General features: G+C 42.8%; 1 protein-coding gene across 1 annotated transcript in view; it reads right to left on the bottom strand.

Annotated features, from left to right (window-relative positions):
* Positions 1-25,230, bottom strand: part of helz (helicase with zinc finger) — a 62,443-nt gene that overhangs the window by 21,223 nt on the left and 15,990 nt on the right. The window contains exons 5-19 of the mRNA XM_065954534.1: positions 25,169-25,225; positions 24,811-24,859; positions 24,602-24,677; positions 23,499-23,697; positions 22,384-22,491; positions 22,103-22,244; positions 20,931-21,086; positions 20,559-20,829; positions 17,437-17,563; positions 17,112-17,324; positions 14,409-14,539; positions 11,916-12,095; positions 9,148-9,249; positions 7,548-7,726; positions 2,308-2,426 (exon numbers count right to left, since the gene is read on the bottom strand). Coding sequence (XP_065810606.1) covers positions 2,308-2,426; positions 7,548-7,726; positions 9,148-9,249; positions 11,916-12,095; positions 14,409-14,539; positions 17,112-17,324; positions 17,437-17,563; positions 20,559-20,829; positions 20,931-21,086; positions 22,103-22,244; positions 22,384-22,491; positions 23,499-23,697; positions 24,602-24,677; positions 24,811-24,859; positions 25,169-25,225 — 2,109 coding nt within the window. The remainder of the gene's footprint in view (positions 1-2,307; positions 2,427-7,547; positions 7,727-9,147; positions 9,250-11,915; positions 12,096-14,408; positions 14,540-17,111; positions 17,325-17,436; positions 17,564-20,558; positions 20,830-20,930; positions 21,087-22,102; positions 22,245-22,383; positions 22,492-23,498; positions 23,698-24,601; positions 24,678-24,810; positions 24,860-25,168; positions 25,226-25,230) is intronic.

The following is a 25,230-nucleotide window of genomic DNA, read 5'->3' as shown; positions in this document are numbered from 1 at the left end:
CACGCCCAAAGGGAAAAAGCCAACACAAGGTTCACCCTCGTTTTGGAACAATTCTCATCCGATTGGTCTTTCACATCACTGTGAATATATGTTCTATCTTTCAATTGCTTTATTTAAAAGTGTTTTTAAAATCTTGACATATTAAATTCAGTGTCTGGTTTTAGTTTGGCTCTGCATAATCAGATAACCATGGTTATTTTTGTAACCTAAAGTTACTCCCCACTGCTATGACAGCACAGAGAAGCTTTGTGACTCTCTCCCAATAACCTTGGCCTTATATAAGAAAGAGGTTTATCTTCAGTTTGAATGTTAATTTAAGCATGTCAGTGGGATAGGGTCAGCTTCCTTTGAAGAAGCCCCACACAGTCGATGAGAAAGCAAACAATCAATAGAGGCTTTAGCCTTCATTGACCGTTCACTGTTAGATGGACGGTGGTGAAGGATGGAGAGAGTGAGAGGAAGAAGAATAGGATCAACACCCTCTCTCAGAGCGACTAATAAAAGAGACTCTGATGCACAGGTGGACACCGTTCTTATCCTCACTCAAAAGGAAAAATAGCAAGAAAGTCATTAAAGCAACTATTGCACTGTGGACTCCTGCCTCTTTTTCAGCCACTTCCTCCCTCTCTGTAATCCTTTGCACCGTCTCAAACCAGGAGAGGAGAAAAGAAGGATTTCACTCCTTGTGTTGGCTTAGAAAGCCTGACTGATTGGGGGTTTATATTTGTGTTATCTGTGGCTCAAGTGGTGTCCAGAACTGAGGCTGTACATTGCTCCTGTCTGTTCTTTTTGTATTTGAAGAAAGGGAAAAATGGAGACTCACAAACAGCAAAGAGCAAATCCATGTATAACCTCTACCTTAGGAAGTAGTGAGTGACTATATGCATACATATCTTAAAGGTCCCATATTCTCCTCCTTTTCAACAAATTTGAATAAGTCTCAGAGGTCTCCAAAACATGTCTTTGAAGTTTCTTGTTCTAGATCCACTCTGATCCTGTATTTGATCATGCCTATATAAACCCCTCTATTTCAGCCCTGCTCAGAACAGGCTGTTTCTGTGTCTGTACCTTTAAATGTAAATGAGCCGTGTCTGACCACGCCCCTCTCTGGAAGAGCTTGGGTGTCTTGTGCTTTCTCGCTCCATGTCCTATTGTTTACAGTGAGAAGGCAGACTCAGAGGGCAGAACAAACACCTAGCTGTGGGAGTGTCACCCACCTGGGGGAGGGGCTACTGCCCTTTGTGATGTAATGAAGGGAAAATCTCCAAACGGCCTGTTTGAAAAGTGGAGCAGGCAAAAGACGGAGAGGATGGACCTTTCTTATAGTTGGGGGGTTTGTAGACAGGCTAGGGACACATATAAGTGTTAGAAAAACATGGTGAAGTGTATTTTGCATAATATGTGACCTTTAAAGCGTTTTTTTTCCCTAAAGAATGAGTCAAAATTAACATGTTATTTTGACAGCCATAATCAAAAGAGAGGCAAAACTGCAAGAGGAAAATTGAAATACATAATTAAAATAGCCCTGAGTATAGAAGAGAGGAGTGACAGAAGAGACTGTCGCCCACTTTTCTATTGACTATAGAGTTCACTCCTTCATTCCCTCAGTCAAGGATGTTTCTGTTCCATGTGCAGGCCCAATGCCTAACTAAGCCCACCCGGACATTTTCCTCAGACACTGGATGTGATAAAAGGCACTGTATTTCTTACAATTTCAAAGAAGAAACTGAGCGAGAAAAGAAGCCTCACTCAATTTGACTGAACTCTAAAAGTTTGATTAGATTGGAGAAAGAAAAGTTGTCAAAATGTCTAAAAAAATAAACAAACTTTGAAACTTTTTAATAACGAAATAATCTGTTATTTTCATGATTGAACATATTGAAAAGTAATGATGCGTTAAAAAAACAACAAGATCTTTAGACATATTTTAGGCAAAAAGGATGAAACAGAGAGATAGCACATATACAACATTTCTGTGCCAGAAAGCGGCCAACACATTTGTGATATTAAGACACTGTGCAGGAGTTCGCTTTTGGTCATTAAGAAAAAATAAATACCCCATTTATGGTGCCTAGGACTTTATTTCTCCTTGGTATCAAAACAGGTGTCGCTAATTCAACCGAAGTTAGGAGGCTTTTGTGCACTTCAATTTTGCAACTGTGCCTTTTTAATAGCCGAGTACTTTGCGAAAAAAGTATTTTATTTTTTATTTTTTTTACACATGAGAAATATGCAGCTACATCACAAGTCAAAATTAAATCCAAATTACAAGACTTCTTTCTGTCCTTGATGGTTCCCCAAACTCACCTGCATGTGGTCTCCAGCCAACACTACGCGGGTGGTCTTGCTAGCTAGAGCGAAAGGCATGATGGTTTCACACTCCATGGCCTGGGCTGCTTCATCCAACAGGATATGAGAGAACAACCCTGAAAAAACAAATAGGGGGAAATCAGGAAAATTCATTTTATCGGAACCATCTCTGAACATAGGCATTTCCACTTCTTCTACAGCTAATCTATCCTGAGGGATCCCTCAAGGCTCCATCCTAGGCCCCATTCTTTTCCCTTTTTACATGCTCCCATTTGGTAAAATCCTGGAAAAGCACATTTCTTAACACTATTGTGCATATGATACACAACTCTTTCTACCCATAAAACCAAAAACTCCATCAGACTTCAATTCTATTTCACAGTGACTGGAAGACATCAAATTCTGGATGGCCCAACATTTCTTACAACTGAATGAAAGTAAAATGGATGTGGTTCTATATGGCCCCTCCAAAACCATAAACCAGTCGCAAGCAGCTTAGGTCACCTTTCCTACCTCATCGAGCCACACGCTAAGAACCTCGGATATTTGATTCCACCTTCACATTTGAATAATAGCTAAACACAGTTTCTTTCAGCTTCAAACCATTTCAAAACTAAAACCTATCCTCTCTTTTCATGACTTAGAATTAGTAATCCACGCTTTCATCTCTTCCCACCTCGACTATTGTAACTCCTGGATCAGCCAGTCATCTCAAGTCATGACTGCAATTGGTTCAAAGTGCTGCAGCCTGGCTTCTGACTGGCTCAAGTAAGAGGGACAATATCAGCCCAGGTATAGCTTCTGACTGGCTTCCAATCTGTTATAGGATTGATTTTAAGGTAGCAATGTTTGCTTTTAAAGCCTTGCATCAAAACATACTTTTACATGTTGCTTTTTAAGGCCTAATTAAGTTGCTAGCACAATGACTGACATTATAAAATCCAAAACAAAATAATCTGAAAAATACAGACACAAAGCAGACTCCCTGCAAATGTTGGTCTGTGTTCAGTGAATTACTGTACCAGCACTGTTTGTAGGATGGAAAGAATATCAAAAAGGGATCAATGTCATATATTTTTTTTTATAAGATTAAAGTATTCTCTATAAATAATTTAGAAGATGTTGCTATTATGAGTGTGGATTTGAAAACAAATCCAAATCGAATCAAATCCGGTGTAACTCTCAAAACAAGGTGATTCTTACAAAAGCCTGGACCTCTGTATGTCATCATTGTTACTATTGTTGTTGTACACGGACACATTAACAAATATCACCAGGAGCATTACGATGCTCTTACTGTCACTAATGTGCCATCCACCTTGTTCTAAGCAGGCCTGCGCTCCAAAGGCAGGGTTTCATGGACACAGTATTGAACAGTAGTCTTACCCTGATTTAAAAAGCTCAAACGGTGCTCGGCAGTATGAGGGGAGGGGATGAAACGGCATGGCAAATGAGAGCTGGAGCACGGAGCGGGGAAGAGGGAGGCTGAATAACAACCAGCAAACAGCCTCTGAAGCCCCAACGCCATTTCCACACGAAAGCATATACAGTTATGAAATGTGACAGTTAGAAAAATAACTAAATAAACGCAGGGGGCTGTCAGAAAGTAAACAAATGACGGAAACGTGGGCTGGCAAAATAAAATAAAAGAGGAGGAGCAGTTTGAATTGAGGCAACATTCACTCTTTAGTATCTACCTTTGAACAAGTGCCTGCAAAACACATTGATTCCCCCCCTCCCCAAAACTATAAAGCCTCACACCAATGTTCCCTCTGAGCTTTGTGAGCACCTCATTGGAGGGATTTGCTTGCAGTGTTCTCCTACTGCTGTGCTGATAACAAGGCAAACACTCAAAACCAGTTTCTGCAGAATGTGTATAATTGAGTTTATGTATTAAAGCTTATGAAGTGAGAAATTATTTTACAGCTGTAGAGCAACTCATCAAACCTTCTGTACATGCGCTCAAAAGAAGTGCACAGGTGGAGAAAATTAAAAAAAAAATTCAAACTGAACCGTTCGCCTGAAGCCACTGAAGAAGCGCTTTTTAAATGCAGGGCCATCTAATATTGTTTATTTTTGCCTTGTCCATCATACACATATTTCTTCAGATTCTCTGAATCTTTAAATGATATGATGTTCTGTAGACGATGAAATCCACAGATTCTTTGTGAGTGTATATTAAAAAAACATTATTCCATCGCAGTCTTTTACAGCGCATGACCCCCTCCTCATCTTAACTTCACACTCAGCCTCTCGGAGACGCTCTTTTTATACCCAGTCATGTTTCTGACCTGTTGACAGTTAACCTTATTAACTGTGAGATGTTCCATCAGGTGTGCTTTTTTAAGCATTTCACACTTTTTCCCAGTTGCTTGTTACCGATGTTTCTTCTATGAGATTTTTTTCTTCTAAAAGGTATGATTTGTTGGGTTGTTTAGTGAGATCATCAGATGTCACAAAGGCCGCACATATTCCAAGAGGCGAGTGTAATGTGCATATGATTACCACATGAGTAATTTCTGGATAATAGCATATACTTAAAATCATGCACTTGATTAATCTATGAATAGTTTATTTCTAGGATGAATGAGCACCCAAGCTGCTGTGATTTACTGTGTTGAGACTCTTTCAAGCATTACTATTAAACCCTGCTATGTGCTTTCCTTCACTGCTTTTTCATTGAATATAACTCGCTCAACGATGCAGCCTTCAAGTCATGTCCATGTACTACCCCTTTATATCACATGGTTAATTATTGAGGCCAGGCACTTTTGTTGACCTCTCCCATAAATTGAAGTCAACAGGAGCCCCGCTGCATCCTACCTTCTTCTACTTTACTTCAATCGGCATGAATATGTAACAGCCGCAAACGCTCACAAATGATGTACATGGGTCATTGTGGATGGGAATGTTTCCCCAGGCAGGGAGGTAGAGATGAGGAGGCAGAGATGGACAGTCTTTACGAGGGCCCAGTAGACGGAGAGACGATATGAAAACATGAGGCTTAAAGTACACCTGGGACATGCTGGAGCCGCCCGCTGTGGGGGATCCCATCTTAAAAAGCAGAGTACCAAATTAGATTTCTATTGTAGCTATCAGTCCTCGGCTTATAACGGTGTTTGGATTTTGGAAACAACAGTGAACAAAGAAAGACGGAGGCAGGAATAATAAGCAGATGAATGGGATTTGGGAGAAAGATGACTGCTTAATAATAAATGGCAGCTCCGTCACCTCACACACTCAGTCTCTCACTATTTTCTCGCAGCCTTTTCACAAGGTAAAAGGTATCAGTGATGTGTAATACCTCCGTTTGGGCTGTAACAATACACTCAACTCCTGGGTCTGTTGAAGGTTGCGATGCTGTTTGGGCTGTGGCGGCCATGTTGTAAAGCAGGTAAGATATAGAAGCTCTGCGTGTGGGGTTGGTGGACGGTGAGAGCTAGAATTAAGGGGAGTGGCTCTGGGACGCCAGAGTAAACTGTTAAGCCTTCCCAAGGTGTCATGGGACTAATTGGGCGAAGCACTGGTGAACGGAGTGGAACCCATTTGACAACCCTGGTGATGTCCTGGCTCTTGCTGCCCATTGGTCTACACGGTTGAGTTGTGGGGGGCCATGTGGTAGAGCAGGTAGTATCAGTGTGGTCACTACCTGGAGCTTTCTTTGTACAGAGTCTTGGGGGGGAAAAATGTTGTTTTGGTTGCCATCTTCTGTTTATTTAAAAAAATAAAATAGACTGCGTCTTGTAGCAGGTGTGACTTACTTTTTTGGGAGTTTTCTGTATTTTTCTTTTACCTGTAACAATGAATGAATACCTGATGTAGTTTGCAAATGTTTGACCTCCATTAGTTGGGTTGAATTTAACATTACATTTGCAGTCATACTCCTGAAGATGGAAATCAAATTCTGTAAAAAAAAAAAGTGTAAAACTCCTCATACCAAACCATGTGTACAGTTTTCACTCCCAGATCTAGGTCATAAAGAAGGAGGAAAAAACGAAACACAAAAGCTTAACCGTTTTTTGGGGGGGTGGGTGGGAGATTTGTTACTGCTACTTAAAAGACTCGCTGACTCCCAGCTGCCTCATTTGCTGCCGATTTTCATCACACTGTGGAACACCAGGAGAGCTGGGAAGATGAAACGTGGCGAGCAGGGCTAATGATGTAAGGTACATTAGAAACAGGCAGATGGTGTTCCCAAGCAACAGACAAAGACCCCTCTGCTGACATTTTTAGAGCCAGTTATTAGCCCGCAATGACAAACTGGTTTGTTTTCTGTCATTTCCACCACTTAAATGAGTTCCATCCCTCACTAAGTGGTGAGCTCCTGCCAACACGAGATATTAGAGCCCCCGGGGATGACCAAAGAACAGGAGACAGAATGCCCAAACTTGTGTCTGCACAGAGTAATGAAATCATGAAAACCATATCAATATATTCACAGATGTATATCCAGGGGTTGAATATCAGACCAGATACAGCAGGGTACACCTAGTCGCAGTCAACCACACAATCACACTATGACAGGGCTAACACAGCGACAGACATACTTTTTTGTTTAACATATTTTTTGGAATTCATTTATAAAGATAGAAACCCTGAAGGAGCCTCTCTGGAGACTGTTAACCTCTCTCGGGCTTGTTAAGGGTTCGTTATGTCGCTGCCCGAAGAACAAACCTTAACTTTGCAAACTATTCAGATAACTTTTTATTGCATCCTGTCAGTTTGGAAATATCTCAAACAGTTGCATATAACCGGGATGGAGTTCTTTTTACGGTCTAACTCTAAGTCTCGTTTTCGGGCGATGCATCCCGCTCCGCTGCTGAGCAGAAGGGGAGGGGGAGACGCGTCTGTGGAAGAGCATAAACTGCATCATGATAAATGAACACATAAGCTCCGTTCTACGATCTCCCTGTTTTGGCAGATTTTCAACACGTTTAAATCCTTCACGGTTTAAGATCGTTATTTCGCACACCACAAGTTTGCTGTGATGCAACTTTTTTTTTTTATGACATGTGTCACATACCCCCTGCAGTACTCCCACGTATCCCTAGGGGTACGCGTACCCCCATTTGAGAAACACTGGTCTAAGCAATCAGTACCTGAAACCCAAGCCATGCCTGAACCATTCTTAATCATTCTGTTAATCATCAGGTTTCAAATTGAATTGGCATAAAAATGAAAACTGTAAATGTTGTCAACCTCAACACGATGTGTAAATAAACTTTCATAAGACTCACCGGGTTCCAAGTCCAGCTGACAGAGGTATTGGGAGGTGCTGAGGGTGACCACCACCACGCGGTGCCTGAGGATGTCCTCCCTTGTGGGCATCGAGAAATTGACGTGTGTGTTGGAGATGAGACAGTACTGCTGGACCACTGGGTGAACCGTCTTGACCCAGCGGTTCCTGAAGTATACCCTGCAGAGAAGGACAAAAACAAGAGACATCAGGGGAGAGAAATAACCCAAAAAGACAACAGCATCATGTTTGGATCTACTGGATGGCGGGTTCTAGCTTTGAGTGACATAAACTGGTAATGTCACTCAATCCTCAAGGTCATTGTGTGAGTGAGCTCCACTTCCCTGAACCTGTTCGATCTATATTTTCAGGGTGAGCTGCACAAGTGAACGCAAACAGCCACATTTTTGAAACCTGACATTATCCTTGACTCTGTCCTTCCAGCCCCCTAGTAAAACTTCTGTAAAGGGGGTGAGTAGATGAGTAAACCCAGTGGGAAATAATCTGGAAAAATTAATCGAGGGCAAGCAAATGGAGGTGTTGACACTTATATCACATGATCAGTGCAATCATCATGCACACTTCTGAGATGGCGTCATGCTCTTTTCTGCTTGCAGGTATGCTCTTTATGACTGGTTTGTTGATACTCTGAATACATCCAATCATAAAAAAAGCTGGCATTATAGTTTGGGATGCTGATCTTCAGTTATGTTTAACTAAGAATGCCGCTACAGAGAGAAAGAGGGAGCACTGCCTCCATTGACAAGTACATTAGGGGCAGCGGTGGCTCAATTGGAGTCAGTTGCCTCTCAACCTGAAGGTCGGGGGTTCAATCCCCAACTCCTGCAGCTACATGTTTGATATGTTCTTGGGCAAGACACTTAACACAGAGTTGCTCCTGCTGCTTTTGTCAACGGCAAACTACTGATGGTGACTTTACACAGCAGTGTGTGAATGTGTAGGTGTGACCTGCAGTGCAAAAGCGCTTTGAGTAGTCAGAAGACTAGAAAAGCGTTATACAAGCTCAAGTCCATACATTGGTCAACATTTCAAAGTGCTGCCAAAGTATTTGTGCAATTCAGACAGTGTGCAGGCATTTGCCTGCATTTTTTAAAAATTAAAATTTTGTGTGTGTATATGCGAATGTGTGTTGCCTGTGGGCAGAGTTTTAAATGCAGCCCAGTTGTTGTGGTCACACTTCTGCCTGTTACTCTTTTTTTTTTTCTTTTTTTTTTTCAGGGGGGCAGCCCCAAACCACTCAACAACCTCAGAATAAAATGGACGTATTATTCTGGCTGCAGGCTTTCTAATCAGTAATCCAGACGATGTATAGATGGGCGAGTGTCACACAGATGCTCAGAGGGTCCCAGCTGACATAACAGGCTACAGACCCTGAATACAAAGATTCAATTTATCCGGAGTTCATGTGTATTATTGGCCTTTTACGAAGCAGGATTCTTTAACTTTATTCAAAGAATGAGCTTTTATGCGAACATGTTGATAGTCCTGTGGTATCGATATACTAATTAATGTTTCTAAATCTGGTATCGAGACAGCCCAAGTCATGAGTAGTCTCAATCTCCTTAAATGTGCGTCCATACCTGAGAGGTCTGGCATGCGGATTGCCTGCTTCTACATAAGGATGGAGGTAGTCCTTAATGTAGAGGTCAGCTGCACTGTTGGAGTGGGTGCAGATGAGGACCCTGTAGAGACAAAAAGAGGGAAATGTCAGTCAAAAGGTACGGAAAACAGAAGCTGCAGTACTCAGGGTTAAAGTTCTCAAAAAGACATGAAACATGAAGGCAAACGTTTCAGCTTGATTAGATACCGCTGTGAGTAAAATTTTTATTTAGCATGTACAATAATATGTATATGTACATCTATACGACCTCTAGTGCTGTAGTACTCAAAATCAGTCTTCTTTTTGAAGGTCTCCCCTGGTTACTTTATATTTAACCTTTATTTAACCAGGCAGGTCATTAAGAACAGATTCTTATTTACAATGATGGCCTGGCAAAAGACTTGGTCTCAATCCCTAAATGGCTCTGTCACGTCTCGGTCTCGCCCTGTCTTGGTCTTGGTCTGGGTCTTGACTCTGTGTCTGTCTCGATCCCCAAATGTCTTGGTCTTGTCTCGGCCTCGCCCTGTATCGGTCTTGGTCTTGTCTTGGAGCACCCCGGTCTCAGGTATGTATTGTCTCTGTTAGTGTGCTCTTGACTACAACACTAACGTCCTCTTTGTCATGATTTGACAGGGTGATGTGCAGGGAGCAGAAGTCGAGCAGGGTTACTTCCCCTTGTTTTGGCTTTTAAAGTATCTATAATTCATCCTATACATAGTATGTTAAATGGATCCAGAGTGAGATGAGTGATGAATATTGTATCGCTATACATTTTTCAAAGGACGTCTTTTACATAACATATACACGGTCCACTCTCCCTTATTAAAAACACAGAATGTCGGCATCTGTGCAGCGGAAGGTGTCCAAGGTATTGCATTCATTTTTCATAAAGACCAGAAAAAAGACAAGAAACTGCACACAGCAAGGGAGCTAGATAACGATGACAAATGCTGAAGAAAGATCATCTTGAAATGTATTTTTCTGTTTTGTACACAACACTGTGAAGTTTACTGAAATGACTGAGAAGATAACGGTCCATTCCAGCCCAGGAAATGTGCTCATAATTAAACTAGACCGCGTTCAGCGACCACAAATGAAACAAATTCATCCAAATCACCAGCGCTCTTCGCCATCTTGTGATGCCACATGCACGTCCACACGGTGAAACCACAGCTTGACACTTTGCAGCTTAATGTTTTCCAAAACTTTAAATGTCAAACCCAAGGCTGCCACTGCCCGCAAGCTAAAACTGAGACCACTGCACATCCCAGCGTCCCCTGACACCTCATTCACGCCCTTTCACTGACCTCCCCTCCTGCTCCGCAGCTTTTATGGCTGATGCAAATTCCAGGCACACACACACACCTGCTCACAGCAACATTACCCCTGGCTCCTTTAAAACACACTCCATCACTAACACTCAATTACACCTTCATAAATGATGAAACGGTTCGTTGTTGTATCGTTGAGAAAAGAGAAAAACAGTATCTCAGTAATGTTTAAAACATGAAGCTGTGAATTGGTTGGCATCGTAGAGAGGAGAGTGAAGTATTTCATCAAACCTTTATATTAATGACAAGAAAAGACCGACTACATTCCAGGTAGATTTACTGCATCACCCTGTACACCTCTGTCCTCTGCATATGGCTGCACGTCTCGCCCCTCTCTCCGCTTGTCTCCACCACAATCACTGTTTTGTATGTCAAAGTTTGGGTTTTTCTAAGTGAATCAGATTTCAAAGCATGTGACGCACTCTTGAAGGAAGCTTCTTGTCGATGGCATAACGTGACGATCAAAAAGAACGTGCTTCTGAACGCATCATCAGAACTTCTTACAAACTTTTGAAACAGCGACAGGAGGAGATTTATGGTAATCGGTTAAGACCGCAATTCAAGAGATGTATTCCAAGATGGATGCACCTCTGTGTGTGTGTGTCTGTGTGTGTGTGTGTGTGTGTGTGTGTGTGTGTGTGTGTGTGTGTGTGTGTTTCTCAGTAGAGGGCAGACTGTCTTATTGATCTATCCTTGAAAGCGTTCATCCCTCAGATGAATAAAAGAATACAAATCAAAAGCCCATGACATTTTTGACTTCTTTTTTTCATCTAGTTTACAACACAGCTATGAACGGATGTATGATCAGACATCACACAACTAATTAATCCTGTGATTAAAGGTTCAATCAGTGAGATGTGTAGTGAGTGAAATGATAAAGTGACCTTACTATATGATCAGACATTAAGGAAACATGCTATGTTGAAGTGCTGGCTTCTCTGACAACAATGCAGCAGCCAGTATGTCCTCCTTCTAACTTTAGATTCTGCTCCTGAAAGCTCTGGATTTGTTTGGACCAGAGAAGGTAGACGGTTTTAAGACAACCCCACATGGCTGTTTTGGACGCCCCTCTGTTTGTCAGATATGAGAGCAGTTATCAGGTCAAACCAACAGGTGCTGCAGCGATGGAAGCGGGCAAGAGAACTGGTTCAGATAGAAGTGATTGTACCCGACCTAAAAAGCCTCTGCATGTTTCTAATAAGCTCCACGAGCAGAAACGTGCTCAAACTAGGATCAATATTGGAGTTGCTGAATTTGCTTCGAGTCATTTCATGATTCTTGACGAATCACAAATCAGTATTATCGAGAAAATGTTTTGCAGACAGAGACATCATGAAGAGCTCTTTCTGGAGACGAGAAACTGTCCACAGATGTTGAAATAACGCAACAAATCTGGAATAAAAACACTCAAACAGACCTGCTGGTGTCCTGGCGGAGGATGTGCTTGACAGCCTGGGCCAGGGTGAAGGTCTTTCCAGTGCCGTAGGGTCCAATGATGAGGATGGGGGGCAGGGGGATGGTGAGGGGTGTGGTGATGGCCAGGATGGCCTCCTTCTGCTTGGCATTCAGACGGGGATCCAGCTGCTCGTCCCATTGCCTGAGGGTGGAGGAAGGGTGAGGAAATTATTATGAGAAACATTAGATCAACTTAAACTACAGATTTATTCTTATTAGTGCTCCATGGTAGCGAGTTTCAAGAAATTAGATAAAGAATTGAGTTATAACCACAAAAGCACTTGGAATATTAGACAAATACGGCCACCATTGTCCACCAGATACCTCTATAGCTTTAGGAATAACCTTAGCTAATCATTTATTTAACATGACAACAACTCCCACGATTATGTTTATAAAATAAAAATATAAAGATAAGGAAAGATGGCCGACACACTTTAAAAAGGTCACATATATTCAAAATCCACTTCACCATGTTTCTCTAACACTAATATGGGTCTCCAGTCCATCTACAAACCCCCCAATGATGAGAAAAGTCATGACATCACAAAGGGCAGTAAACCCTCTCCCAGGTGGGTGACACTCCCACAGCTAGGTGTTTGTTCTGCCCTCTGAGTCTGCCTTCTCTCTGTAAACAATGGGACATGGAGCAAGAAAGCCAGAGCCACCCAAACCCTTCCAGAGAGGGGGTGTGGTCAGACACAGCTCATTAACATTTAAAGGTACAGACACAGAAACAGCCTGTTCTGAGCAGGGCTGAAATAGAGGGGTTTATAGGCATGATCAAATACAGGATCAGAGTGGATTTAGAACAAGAAACTTAACACACACATTTTGAAGAGCTGTGAGACTTATTTAAACTTGTTAAAGAAGAGGACAATATGTGACCTTTAACCTGTAACAGACATACAGAAACCTCATAGAAAAAAACATACTTTAAAGACTGGACAGGGGTGGGTGTATGTGTTTAAAGGAAGGATGGAGTCACATATGTGAGTTCAAATGCGTATGAAAAGTGCGCATGTCCGTTTGTGTGCTCTGTCTTCTAGCATCCCTGTCCTCATTACAAATCATCCTCACAGGCTGGGAATCCACCAACACCAATTGATTGAGCTCCAACTGAGACAAGGTCGGGGGTGCTGAGAGAAATCTCAGTGTTACAGAGTGTGTGTGTGTGTGTGTGTGTGTGTGTGTGTGTGTGTGTGTGTGTGTGTGTGTGTGTTAACAGGGGCAGTGGATGAGAAGGAAACCAACTTTACTCCAAACGAGATCAACACACTGCGCTTCAGCATTCAGAGGAAGACAGAAACTTTATGTTTAAACTTCAGCTAAACTCACTCATTGGCCCACATTTAATGAAACACTCACTTATTCAAATTCCAATTAAAACAAAAGTGTCCACCAATCATCATCTTGAGCCTCGTTAAAGATGCAACTTTGAAAAAACCCCTCTGAGGATTATATTTGGCTCTAGTCAATAAAGATTAGTGGCTCCCTCCCCTCACCTGTCCAACTTAACAGATAATACAAAGCTGGGAGAAGCTGCCAGAGTTTCTGAATGGCCGCCAAGTCAGCAAGGTGGCGGGTAGACGGTCAACTCTCAAATTGATGTGGTGCCCCTCCCCTTCCCTCGTCAGGGGATTTGTCAGGCTGATATGATGTGCAGGCCTGAGACAAGTTTCTGTAGTTTTCTTCTTTGCATTAAGATGAGCGCATGCTGTGTTTAAATATCACCGCATGTCTCAATGGTGTTAAATGTTGCCTCTCATAAATGTTGTATATCAGCTGATCAGCATCATCATCTGTAATATGAAAGAAAGTTCCTTTCCACACAGCATGACACAATCGAGCATTTCTTCAATGCTTAATAAAAAACAGGGGGGGGGGGGGGGGTTTGGACAGGACAGGTGAAGATAGGCAGGACATGTTTGGAGAGGAGAGTGGAGGATAAAATGCAGAAAATGGTTGAGGTCGGGTTGGGGTTATTAACGGTCTTTTAGGGGACAACATTACATAAGGTGTTATGGTGTTACACCCCATAACACCTTATTTCTTAGGTGCTTACGAGTTGTTTAATGACTCTTCTGCATTGATAACCAGTATCATAAAATTGTCATCGTAGCTCCGCCTCAGTTGTTGGTAAACTTGACCTATTTTTTGAGTCTCAGCAATCTCTCTGCGGTGCATCTGTGAGCAACAGCTGGCCTCAGTGGTGAGCGCTTCACTTGCTTTACAGGTAAGTGGCTCCATCTGAACTTAAATTGGCCATTGAAGTCTAGAATGTAACCGGATCCTACTTTTTTCTGATTTGTTTAAAGGAAAATGTGTATGTTTTATACTCTGACAAATAAATTATTCTCAGACACTTAAACCAACGGAGGCAAAAAGCAAAAAAAGATTAGAAAAAACCTCTAGTGTTGCACGTGCCATGTGTCTGTGATGTTGGAATACACACCTGTTGGGGCTCCATGGGATTGTGGGTACAAGGCCGATATCAGGGAAAAGGATGGTGTTTTCTTTGATGCGGTCCAGGGCGTAGTGCATCTCACAGAGCGGCAGTCTGTTCAGCTGGAACTGGAGCTCCACCTGACACAAAAGGTATGACAGAGTTAACGAAGCAATCAAACAACTAAAAAAACCAAAAAAAACTGTTTCTCTGCCCACTTTAATTTATGTTCCTACAGGCCAACAATACTGTCAAAGCAATGCATTACTTTCAAAGCATGGAAATAGTCTTGAGATAAAAGGGCTGCAAAAAGCAGGATCAACAGGAAGTCCTCCATTTCTGGTTTACAACAGCCCCCTTTCCATCAAGCGGCCCAGTTTGGTTCAGTCCAGTTTGGTCCTGGCCTTGCATGCGTTCCACAGCCATCCGTACCCTTACTTGGCAACAAGTGTAAGCCTGCTAGCAATAGCCGCATCAGCTGCATGATAGAATCACATCATAGCAGCGCAAAACAGTGTAACCCGCCAAAAAATTCAATAAAGAAATACAGTAAAGAAAAAAGAAAAAAAAAAGGCAACAATAAACAATGTCCAGCAGAGGTCAACACCTCTGAGGGTCGACTATGGGGCAGTGCCATTTTCAGAAACACCCTTGAAATTACTCTCTCGAAACCCACGGCATAATTAGACATAGCTTGCTTTGCGTTTGTCCTTTATTAGCACTGTTAGCACAGGAAGTGACAAATCTTTCAACCAATCAGCAGACTGCAGTGTGTCTGGCTCCACCCTTAAGGGTCAGAATGGTACGCTTGGCACCCCAACAGAAGGGCTGCAAAAAATAAGGACAGTATGGATCTCTTCTTTTGGTATCATTCCAAACTGACAGTGGAAATGCCAATAAATGCGCACAGAGCCGAACTGAATCAGACTGCTTGGAGGAAATGGAGCTACCTTGAGTATTTTGCATATGTGACCTTTAAGAAATAGTTGCATGAAGGAAGTTTGCATAGTTTTTTTCCACAGCTGAGCAGGTTGAACAGCTGTCTTCTTTAACTGTGATTTCTTGTTAAGCTGTGGGCCATTTTCATTTCTATTTAATCCGTTGGTTCAACCATTTCTTTATGCAATTGCTCAGATTGTGTTTCCACTGCTAGAGGCCTTGCCGTGTAACAGAAGACAGCGACAGGCTCCTAACAGGTGTTCTGTAAAATGTGCTCTGACTTCAGGTTAAAAGTGTGGAAATCTGACGAAGACAGAGAAAAATAAATGAGATGTGAAAAAGAACTTTGAACTCAATACGACAGAAAGTGAGGAAGAAAGACAAAGCGAGAGAGAGAGAGAGAGAGAGAGAGAGAGAAACGGAGGATGAATAACGGAGCAGGAAAAGTCTGAGATAAGAAAGAGCGAGGAGAGTACAAAACTTCAGGGCTGTGTGGAATATTATTGAACCAACGGAGGAGATAGGGAAATGAAACGGCGGCGTGTTAGCAGGCAGGAGCAGTGTACGAGGAAGAATAAAAAGATTATGCTCCTGCAGTGATTGGACGAGGGTTGTTTTGATAACTGTTAACAAAGAGCTTTGCTTCATCTGAAGACATTCAGTCTCAAGGGGAGAGAGAAAAAAACACACACACATCAAACCGAGCAGCAGAAGGTGGAGTCGTTTAATGAAAAGCAGTGTGGTCACTGCTTTAAAAGACCGATGAGGACACTCGTTCTCCTACAAAGATCGTCATCTTTTCTTCCAGGGCTAATAATGAAACCTTTCCCCTTGAAAGTTTTTATCAAGATGGATAAATGCCTGAACTAAAGTCTCTGGGCGCACTCACATGAGGCCATTCCCCTCGCTGGACTGCACTCCCACTACTCCACCTCTTGTACAGAACGTCTTAATACAACACATGCATGGCTTTACGTCATCATAAAGCGTGCTTAGTTTACAAGACAGACGTATTAAAAATTAAATAAATAAAAAAGGGACTAGTGGGAGAGTCTCCGTCCACACTTCTAAGAACATGACAGCTACTTTACTGACTTTTGTCATTTTCGTCAGAAACAGCCAGAACACTCTGGGATTTCTCGATAATGGAGGCGGAGATCGTTTAGACGTCATGTCCACGTTGTGTACCCGGGCTTGTTCTCATGCATGGACTGTGCCGTGCCAAAGCACAACTCTTCCAACCGTGCCAGGGCCAGGGAAGTGTAGCGTGCTTGAGCACAGAACGAAGCACTCACTTTAGTCAAACAGACTGAACTTTGAGGATAAAGCATGCTTAGGCGGGGTACGGATTGCTTAGTGTGAGTGTGTCCTTAGGGTTCACAAGACTTATATGTGGACTTTGAAGGTATGGGAAAGTTAGCACACTGTAAAGAAACATATGCCCTGAGAGTGCAAAAAAACACTGACAGCTCCATACTGACACAATGAAATGATGCGACTCTACAGTACCTACGTATACATAGCTTTCAGGTGACGTCACACACTTAAGAAACCGCCCACCTGGAGAGCAAGAAAAGCTTCCTACTGCAGCACGATAAGTTATGTGCTCTTATAGCCTTCCTGTGATCCTTTATTTTAACCTCTCACTCCGTTTGTTTTGATTGTTTTATATTGTTGTGTTTTATTAACAAAGATCATTCCATAAGTCGGATATAAAATCTGGTTGTTGCAGCAGGAAAAAAGACGCCTTATGTAACTTTGTGTGGTCTCTACCTGTATTTCTCTGTCAGGTATTAGCCCCAGCTCCTCGCAGCATTCCTTGCAGATCCTCAGGAAGATGTAGTCCTTGGTCTTCTCCTCGATCACAGCTTCATAAACACGCTCTTTGACCCCGGGAGGCGGCTGACTGCAGAAACCCTCACGGCCCAACGGCAGCACCAAAACAGAGTTGACCTTGGTCATCACAAGTCGCCCTGCCAGTGTGTCCTGACAGAAGAGAAAAGGGGTAACTTCAGGAGGGCTTACTAACTCCACATGGCTCTACGTGTCAACAATAAGCAAACTGTAAAGGGAAACGTTGGAAACCAGATCTGGTTACCTCAGAAAGTGTTTCAGTGAGTTTGAAGCGTGCAAAGAGCTGCCCGTTCTGAGCGTACTTGGCTCCAACAGAGATGCCGGTCAGCATAAAACTGGTGACGAGCTGCAGAGCCACTTTGATGTTAAACCTGCAACAAACAAAGATGTGTGGTTATCCTGTTGAAGAACATGAATTAAAAATACAACAACATAGCAATCACAGGAATATTATATTGTGAGAATTCTTCAACCAAGATCCAAAATCTGAATGTTTGTCTTTGCAACGTCTCCCGCCCCTGTGATGTTTCGCCTTCAATCTGAAAGTCAGGCGTAATGGGGGGGACAACGTGATCCCACCTCTGTACCTTCTTCTGAGGTGTTAACAGAGGTGTTACAGAGGCAAGATGGTTTCAGCAGAGCCAGCGGGAGAGAGAGTGAGCATGCATGACTGACTGTGTTTCTATGTGAAGCTCCCGCTGTGCCGTTCTTCTGAATCAATATGAATGTACAAAGGCGTGATGACGGCTGAGTTCGGTTACAGCACTTCTGGAAGAAAAAAAAATCGGAAAAAGGGGCTACTGATTCTGCGAGCCTCATCTCCTCAGGTTGGTAGGTCCAAAGTCGGGTGGCCCTGGCGGCAAAGTCTCGACTTTGGAATGACTAGAAGGGTCCCACTTGAGAATCTGAGGTCGCGAGATGGCTCTTAAGGGGTCGACAATTCAGCTGTGTGAATAGGGGCAAGACCCAGACGAGCTTAAAAAGTTATGAGTAAAATCTGAAAATCACTTCTAAAACAGAGAGGGAGCCAGTGGAGGGAAGCGAGGATAGGAGAAATGTGATGTCGTCTGTTATACTTTTTATTTTTTGGGGAGAGACAGAACAGTGGATAGAGCTGGAAGTAAGGTAGAGAGAGACGCGGACGCAAAATAACCACTCTGTTCCAGATAGCTGGATGTGAGATGATGAAACAGCAGGAAATTGTGGTTATGAACTCCGACGGATGACGGACAAGCAGAGATGAGTTGTAGTCAAAATTAAAACAGACTCTTGTTGTGGTTCTCTTGTTATGGTTTTGCATCCGTTTTGTGGTGAGACTCATGGAGAGGATGAACATTTGACAGAGCAAAGTACATTTTGTTCTCTTCAGACTATCTGGCATTCTCACGTTTTCCTGATAAAGCAGGAAGAAGTCACTCTCATGAGGCAAGAAATAAATCTAGTGTTATATCACTCAGGGAGAAACTCTAATGGGGATATTTGTTAAAGTTTTAGGTTGTAATTTTATGCATTTGCAGATTTAAACGTGCATGCTTCTCGCAGGGGAACCCACACTAAACTGGAAACCCCCTGCTGAAAGTCGATCAGACATGAAGTGTGTTAAAGCCTGCCCGCCGCTCCCATATATGGCTTAATAGGTGGCGAGATTATTCATGTGCACATTTAATGCCGCAAGTTTTAAAGAACGTTTGGTTATCGGAGAAAGACATCTGTAGTTTAATCCCTTAGCGAGTGACAGAGCGAGTCATGAGGTGAGAAGATCTAAGAGCAGAGAGGAGAGCTACACATCCTTTGGGGGGGGAAGGGAGCCACTAAACTGGAAGAATTTGAATTGACTGTAATTTAATCTGAAGTCATTATCACGTTTCGGAGAGACAGCGGATAAAAAAAAAAGGAGACGTAAAAGACATGCAATTATAATAAAAAAAAGTGTAATTCTGCAGGAAGACTAAACTGTTTCGTCTCCCCTCCTTGAAGGAATCACCTCAGAAAAAAAAAAACATTAAACTGCACAGGAAATGAGAGCCAAGCTGCGTGCGTGTGTGTGTGTGTGTGTGTGTGTGTGTGTGTGTGTGTGTGTGTGTGTGTGCTTGCTCGCTCGCTCTCTGTCTCTCTCTCTCTCTCTCATAGCAAAACCCCCTAATGAAGGTCAAGCCTGACACCTTGTGGTGGGTTGACATACCAAATATTAACACCACTCAGCTGCAGATAGGGTCTGTTGTCGTGCTCCTTCTCTTAGATAATTTCTTCTTTGTATTGTTTTCTTGTTGTTTTAAGTGTCTTTGAGTATTCAGAAAAAGCGCTATACAAGTCTATCGTATTATAGTTATTCTTAAATAAAATGAATCCTTGTAAAATGTAAATATTTATGGTGTCATATAAGGTTATGTTATCTTCCCTTCACCGTCACCCTGTGGTGTTTTAGAGTCGATTTTTGTTAATCGTTAAGGGGGTTAGCTCAACCTATCCTCACTTATATCACCAAACAATATTAAATCGATTCTTTTGACAACATAAAAAGACCCATAAATGTTGTGTAAATAATGCTGGGAAGTCTGCCAAGGTGTAGTCGATGTCCAAAATAGTTCCACACCGCTGTTTTTTTTCCCCTAGAGAGGAAGTTCATATCAAATCCATCCTCTTAACCTGGGCCTGCTAATGTCTGCTTGCTGCTAGCTTAAGGTTCAGGCTGACGTGCAGCAGGGCGGAAACCGTCAAACAAGAATTATAAAATAAAGGCGTATCTTAAAGATGACGATATGGGTCTTTTTTTTTTTTTTCAAATTTCCATTGATTCGGTTGGACAAGTGTTCGACCAATCAGTGTTTTGATCCAGGTGAAGTTGCTAGTTCACTTCCTGAACACTGCCAGGTGCCCTTGAGCAAGCCACCTAACCTTGGAAAAATCAAGGTTGATACCGATACTAATGTTTCAAATAACAATTTAAACAATTGCTGATTACGATGTTTGTTTCATGACTTTTTTGGTGTAAGACACCCAAAATGTCGACATTTCCTCTCGTTTGAAACTGAAAACATGTCAGAGTTTGTCCAACAGGTGATTTCATCTACCCAATAAAACATCTCTGATCTGAATCAGAAGTTCTAGATGCCAGGATTAAATCCATTTGGCACAACAAATAAATATCGGCTACAGACATCAGCTCATGCAACATCATGTGCCGATGAGTGTCGCCAGGGCCAGTATCGGCTGATACGATGTTGAGCCAACGCATCAGTGCATCCCTACTTTTAAGTATTTAAATACCATTTTCAGGCTTTTCTTGGTTTTTCAATTCCCTTATATCAATTTTTATGTTGAAGCTGATTTTTTTAGGTCAGATCATGAACACTTGTTATAACTCACTTGCTGACTTCCTTATACTGTGCGATCTCTTCTATGTAGAGCAGGTCGTGCAGTCGGGCCTGGTAGTTGTCTTTGGTAAGAGTCTTGTCCAGGACCGACTGGGTGAAGAGCTGGTCGGCCGACAGAGGGATCTGATAGCGGGAGAGGAGGCTGCGCTCCAGGTCAGCCATCGTCTCATTGGGGACAAACTCTACGATGGTCTTACAGGACGAGTCCCAGCGCTTTGCCGTTATCAAGAGCTGCTGCCTGGCCGCCATGAGGTGCTCTAGGTCTGAGAAAAGAGGACGAGACGGGTGCAGAAAACATTTATAGCTTCATCTACTCATTAAACCGAATGTTGTCTGAACAGAAAATGAGCATTAGAAAGCATACCTTCAATGGAGGCTGCATCCACCATGATCCGCTGCATCAGCACAGGTTCGGAGCCAAAGTCAAACACAGCGGTCTGTCTGAAGGTACCAAAGATCTCTGTGCTGAAGCCCACTGACACCTTGTAGACACAGTGGTCCAGGCCATTGTCTGCTGCCACTGTAAGAACAGAAAAGGGAAGAGTTAATTCATTAAGCTTAGCAAAAGATAACACGATTCAATTAATCACATATAAAGAAGAAGGCAAACTATGGACAACACAGGTTGCAATTTCAAGAAGCCTGCAAATGCCAGGCAAATGTATGAAGAAACTTAAACCCAATTCAAGAAACATCATTAAAATTAGCAGAGTGCAGCTGGGCGTGGCAAAAATCAAATTATTAACCGCACAAATAAATGTAAGAACAGTTGCATCCTAAGCAACATCACTGTAGTCAATGCCTGTAAACATTTGGTTTCACCGGGTCATGGTGTTGCCACACATTCCTGAAGTTTTCGGGGTGAGCTGCTTCACAAACTGCGCTCTAACAGCCAAATTTTTTAACCCCGTCTCTTCACCCAGAAATCGCCTCATAAATGTTCCGCATGATGTCAGGGTGAGTGAATATGTGAAAGCAGCAGAGGATCAAACCGCTTCATTATGTTTTCTGTTTGCCGGAAAATCCAGTATTGTGATGTGTCTCATATTAGCTTTTTCAGACCTCCACAAAACTCCTGAAGTTGTCGGGGTGAGACACATCTGTGAATACAAACAGCTGACTTTATCCAGAGTTTCTCCTGCCAGCCTCCTAGTATCTTTCCCAGTGAAAGTCGGAGTGAGCTGATGTGAGAACACAGCAGGATATTATCAGAAGAATTTCGCACAGTTGTAAGGGGCTGGTGCCGTAAATTCACTGCAAATAGTGCACAACCATAGATTGCACACAACCGATGGGATCTTCATGCATGTAATTAAACTGCTGCATTATGATTTCTTTCCACCAGAATTTTCTTCCCCGCTCTTTTGTTATTCTGATTCAGTTCAAAACCCCCAGCCCCCTCCTGCCCGATAGAAATAGAAATAGTCCTGCCCAGCATAGATGGTCTCCCGCTGTGAGGTGCATGTGTGAAATCACTCCACGGTATCCTAACAGACCGTCCCTTCCCTGGTTAGAAAATGTGGACTCAAGACGAACCTGCTGTCTCCTCTCCTGGAGTCCACTCTTGGCAGCCAGCGGGGAGGGCTTGCAGCCGCTCTCCTGCTGACACACCTGTGATGAAGAAGTGTGGTCGATGGGCATCGTAGAGCAGGGCGATTCTGTACAGCTTCCTGGCCGGCTGGTCAGAAAGACAGAGGAGAAGATAATCAGAGAAAGCACAGATGTTCAGACCAAAGAACTTTTTTCATTTTTCAGTGCGACTGGCAAAGATAATCAACACATTATGTTTACGTTCATGAAATCAACTTTTTGCCTACCTTGCACAGTAAGGAGAAGGTCCAAGAGTGGGAGGACTTTTTAGTGGTGACGGTCACAGAGAGGCCGGAGCTGGTTTCTACATTCACACCTTCTAAATAGTCACTTAGCTGAAAAAGATTTTTAAAAAAAACACACACACAAACATCATCAGGCACTGTAACAAGTATTTGATGCTTCGATACTTAAAACGATTTAAACTCTATGACCAAAGGGGGAGAAGAACAAATCTACAGTCATCTTTAAGCCCGACGTCCCTGAAGCCCAGCCACCACCATCGGACTGTGTCGTCCCCACAACCACCGCTGTCCTCATTCATGCACGGCCTGCTGCGACCTCCACCTCAGCAGGGAGGAAGTGTGGACCAGTGAGGAAAACAAAGGAGAAATCCTTCCTGTATCAGATCCCATCTCCCCAATCCCATTTTTTTTAACAATGAGTATGATCGTTTATCCGCTCTCGTTTTGAGATAACAATTGTTATGAATTGGCGTATACAAATAATGATGATTGATTGATTGAAACCCGACACTGCTGCTGGCTTATAAGAGAGAGAGAGCAGCGCAGTGGACTAGTGACAAAGACGGGGGAAGGAGGAGGCGAGCGCCAATAATGACAACAAAGCAAAATTTGATTGTTTATCAGCAGTTAAGACTCTTGAGAACAAAGAGGAATGAATTGTGTTTACATGCAGAATTTCATCCTGTCCGCACTGAGTGTCTCTTTACCTCTGTCAGAACTCTGCAGCTCTCATACAACTAAGACACAGCAGACTGTCATCATTCACATGTCTGCAGGTATGTTCACAGAATTTATTCAAGTTCCTTTGATAAATCATAAAGTTGCATAAGCTATGTTAGTGACTGCTGCAGAAAGACAGGTATCCATATCGTTTTTACTATCATATCGAAGAAGAAATTCTCCTGGGTTTAGTTAAGCAAACAAAACTCGACCAGCTTAACAACGTCAGGGTGGGTTTGGGGTTTACAAAGTTTAGAGAGGCTTTTCATAGTTCCTCCCATATGTGTTCTTGTGTAGCTGTTCTAGGAGGAGATCTCGTGCCTTGGCACAATATTTGTAAGTTTGTTTTTCTATCCCTCAATGGCTTGCTCACTCACCACTTTCTCTGGGGAGAGGGAGTTCATCCACTTCTCGATCAGCGTCTCCATGTAGTTCTCGGTGAAGTGTTTGCTCTCCTGCTGCTGCTTTAGGCGGATGAGGCGTGACGCGTAGCGCTTCTGCCACTCCATCAGCTCCTCCTGCGAGTGCGCCGACGTACACTGAGCCCCATACCGACACAGGCCCTGCTCCAGGAACCTACAGCAAAGACAAACAGAGTGCTGAACTGGGGCTGAAAGGAGTACTTAGTAAAGCACCTCCTTCAACTTTATTTGTCACTGAAGAGCGATTGGTTTTGCGGCAAGACAGAAAAAGGGCAACAGAACAAGACAGTAAAAAGACAACGGTCAAAAATACATAGGTAACACGGTGAAAATGCAGAATGCAAGAGGCGCTAGATACAGCATCCCCCATTCTAAAAATATTGAATGAGACAGCCAGTACAACTTTGATGTTGTTTTGATAGCTTGTATAGTTAGTACTAGCTTTGTTACCACCGTGACAGAAGATTTTATTTATCAGAAATAAATCAGTAGTTATCGGAATGAAAAGACAAAAGATTTGTGACAATTGTAACTACGTGTTGTACATAATATCTTTAAGCACAACAAACATATGCAAGGTACAGCTTCCCAAACTTAACTACAAACCACAAAAACGCACTGGAGGCGGGCTTCTTCTAATTTGTGGGGTTCAGCGGTGGCAGCTGAGGCAGAGGACCCCCATTTTACAGGGCACATGCAGACATGTTGTCCTGAGCCTGGGTGTGTGTGCATGATGTGTGATATATGCTAAGGCAGCAGTGGTTGAGAGGAATCTACTGGGTAGTGGAGGGTTGGGTGGCTCTGGGTTCTTTATACTATTATAATGAACTATTTTGAGAAAATACCCTCGATATAATAGAAGTTATCCCTGAAGTACATGCCTTTATTTATCACTGATCCTAGGTGTCTGCCAATAATATATGGCATATTGTCTAACAGTGTTCTATTGTATTGTGCCGACGAGCTCACTTTATCGTGCTTTTACAGAGAACTCCCCACGTGGGAGGTCAGGATAAGTGGAGGAGTTTGTGATTTCAGACACAGCCACTATGTATTACCTTTTACAGAGGGTGTACTCCTCACTGCTGGTGACTCCTCGGGGTGGAGGCCGGAACTGCCATCCATCTTGGACCTCTGTGAATGAAAAGCCACACGGAGATTAAACGATCGGCTTCATCTTGCTTTTAAACCTTCTTAGTATTTTAATAAATGTTTGTGTTGATATTGAAGTAGGAAAATAAAGGAGTCACGCTTCAGATTTGCTCACCTTCCTCCTGCTCATCTGTGTATTCTGGTGCCATCTCCCTGTTTATAGCCTGCCAGAGACAAAACTCAGGGGTTAATGGGTGCAGACGAGGGTACAATGATTATGTGAGCTACTAACAAAAGCATAAAACATGCAGTTGGACCAGTGGACTTATTGCAGACTAATGAGTAATAAATCCACAATAGCTACAAGCTAGACAGAGGAGCACAAAATAATGAAGTTAGCAGTGGAATTAGGCTATTAGTCATCTTTATGGCCCTCGCCTGTGAGCACTGAACCATCGTCTGTAAAACAAACAAGCACAGAGAGGCAGGAACAAGAGGACAGAAAGCACAGCAGTAATGTTTGCAGCTCTTACCTCGATTTCTGAGAAAAGCATTTTTAATCTGCTCATGTCTTTTGTGACGATGCCATTCTGTG

The sequence above is a fragment of the Labrus bergylta genome, chromosome 1, assembly GCF_963930695.1.
Source record: "Labrus bergylta chromosome 1, fLabBer1.1, whole genome shotgun sequence".
NCBI lineage: Eukaryota > Metazoa > Chordata > Actinopteri > Labriformes > Labridae > Labrus > Labrus bergylta.
This window is presented reverse-complemented; position numbering and strand designations above follow the sequence as displayed.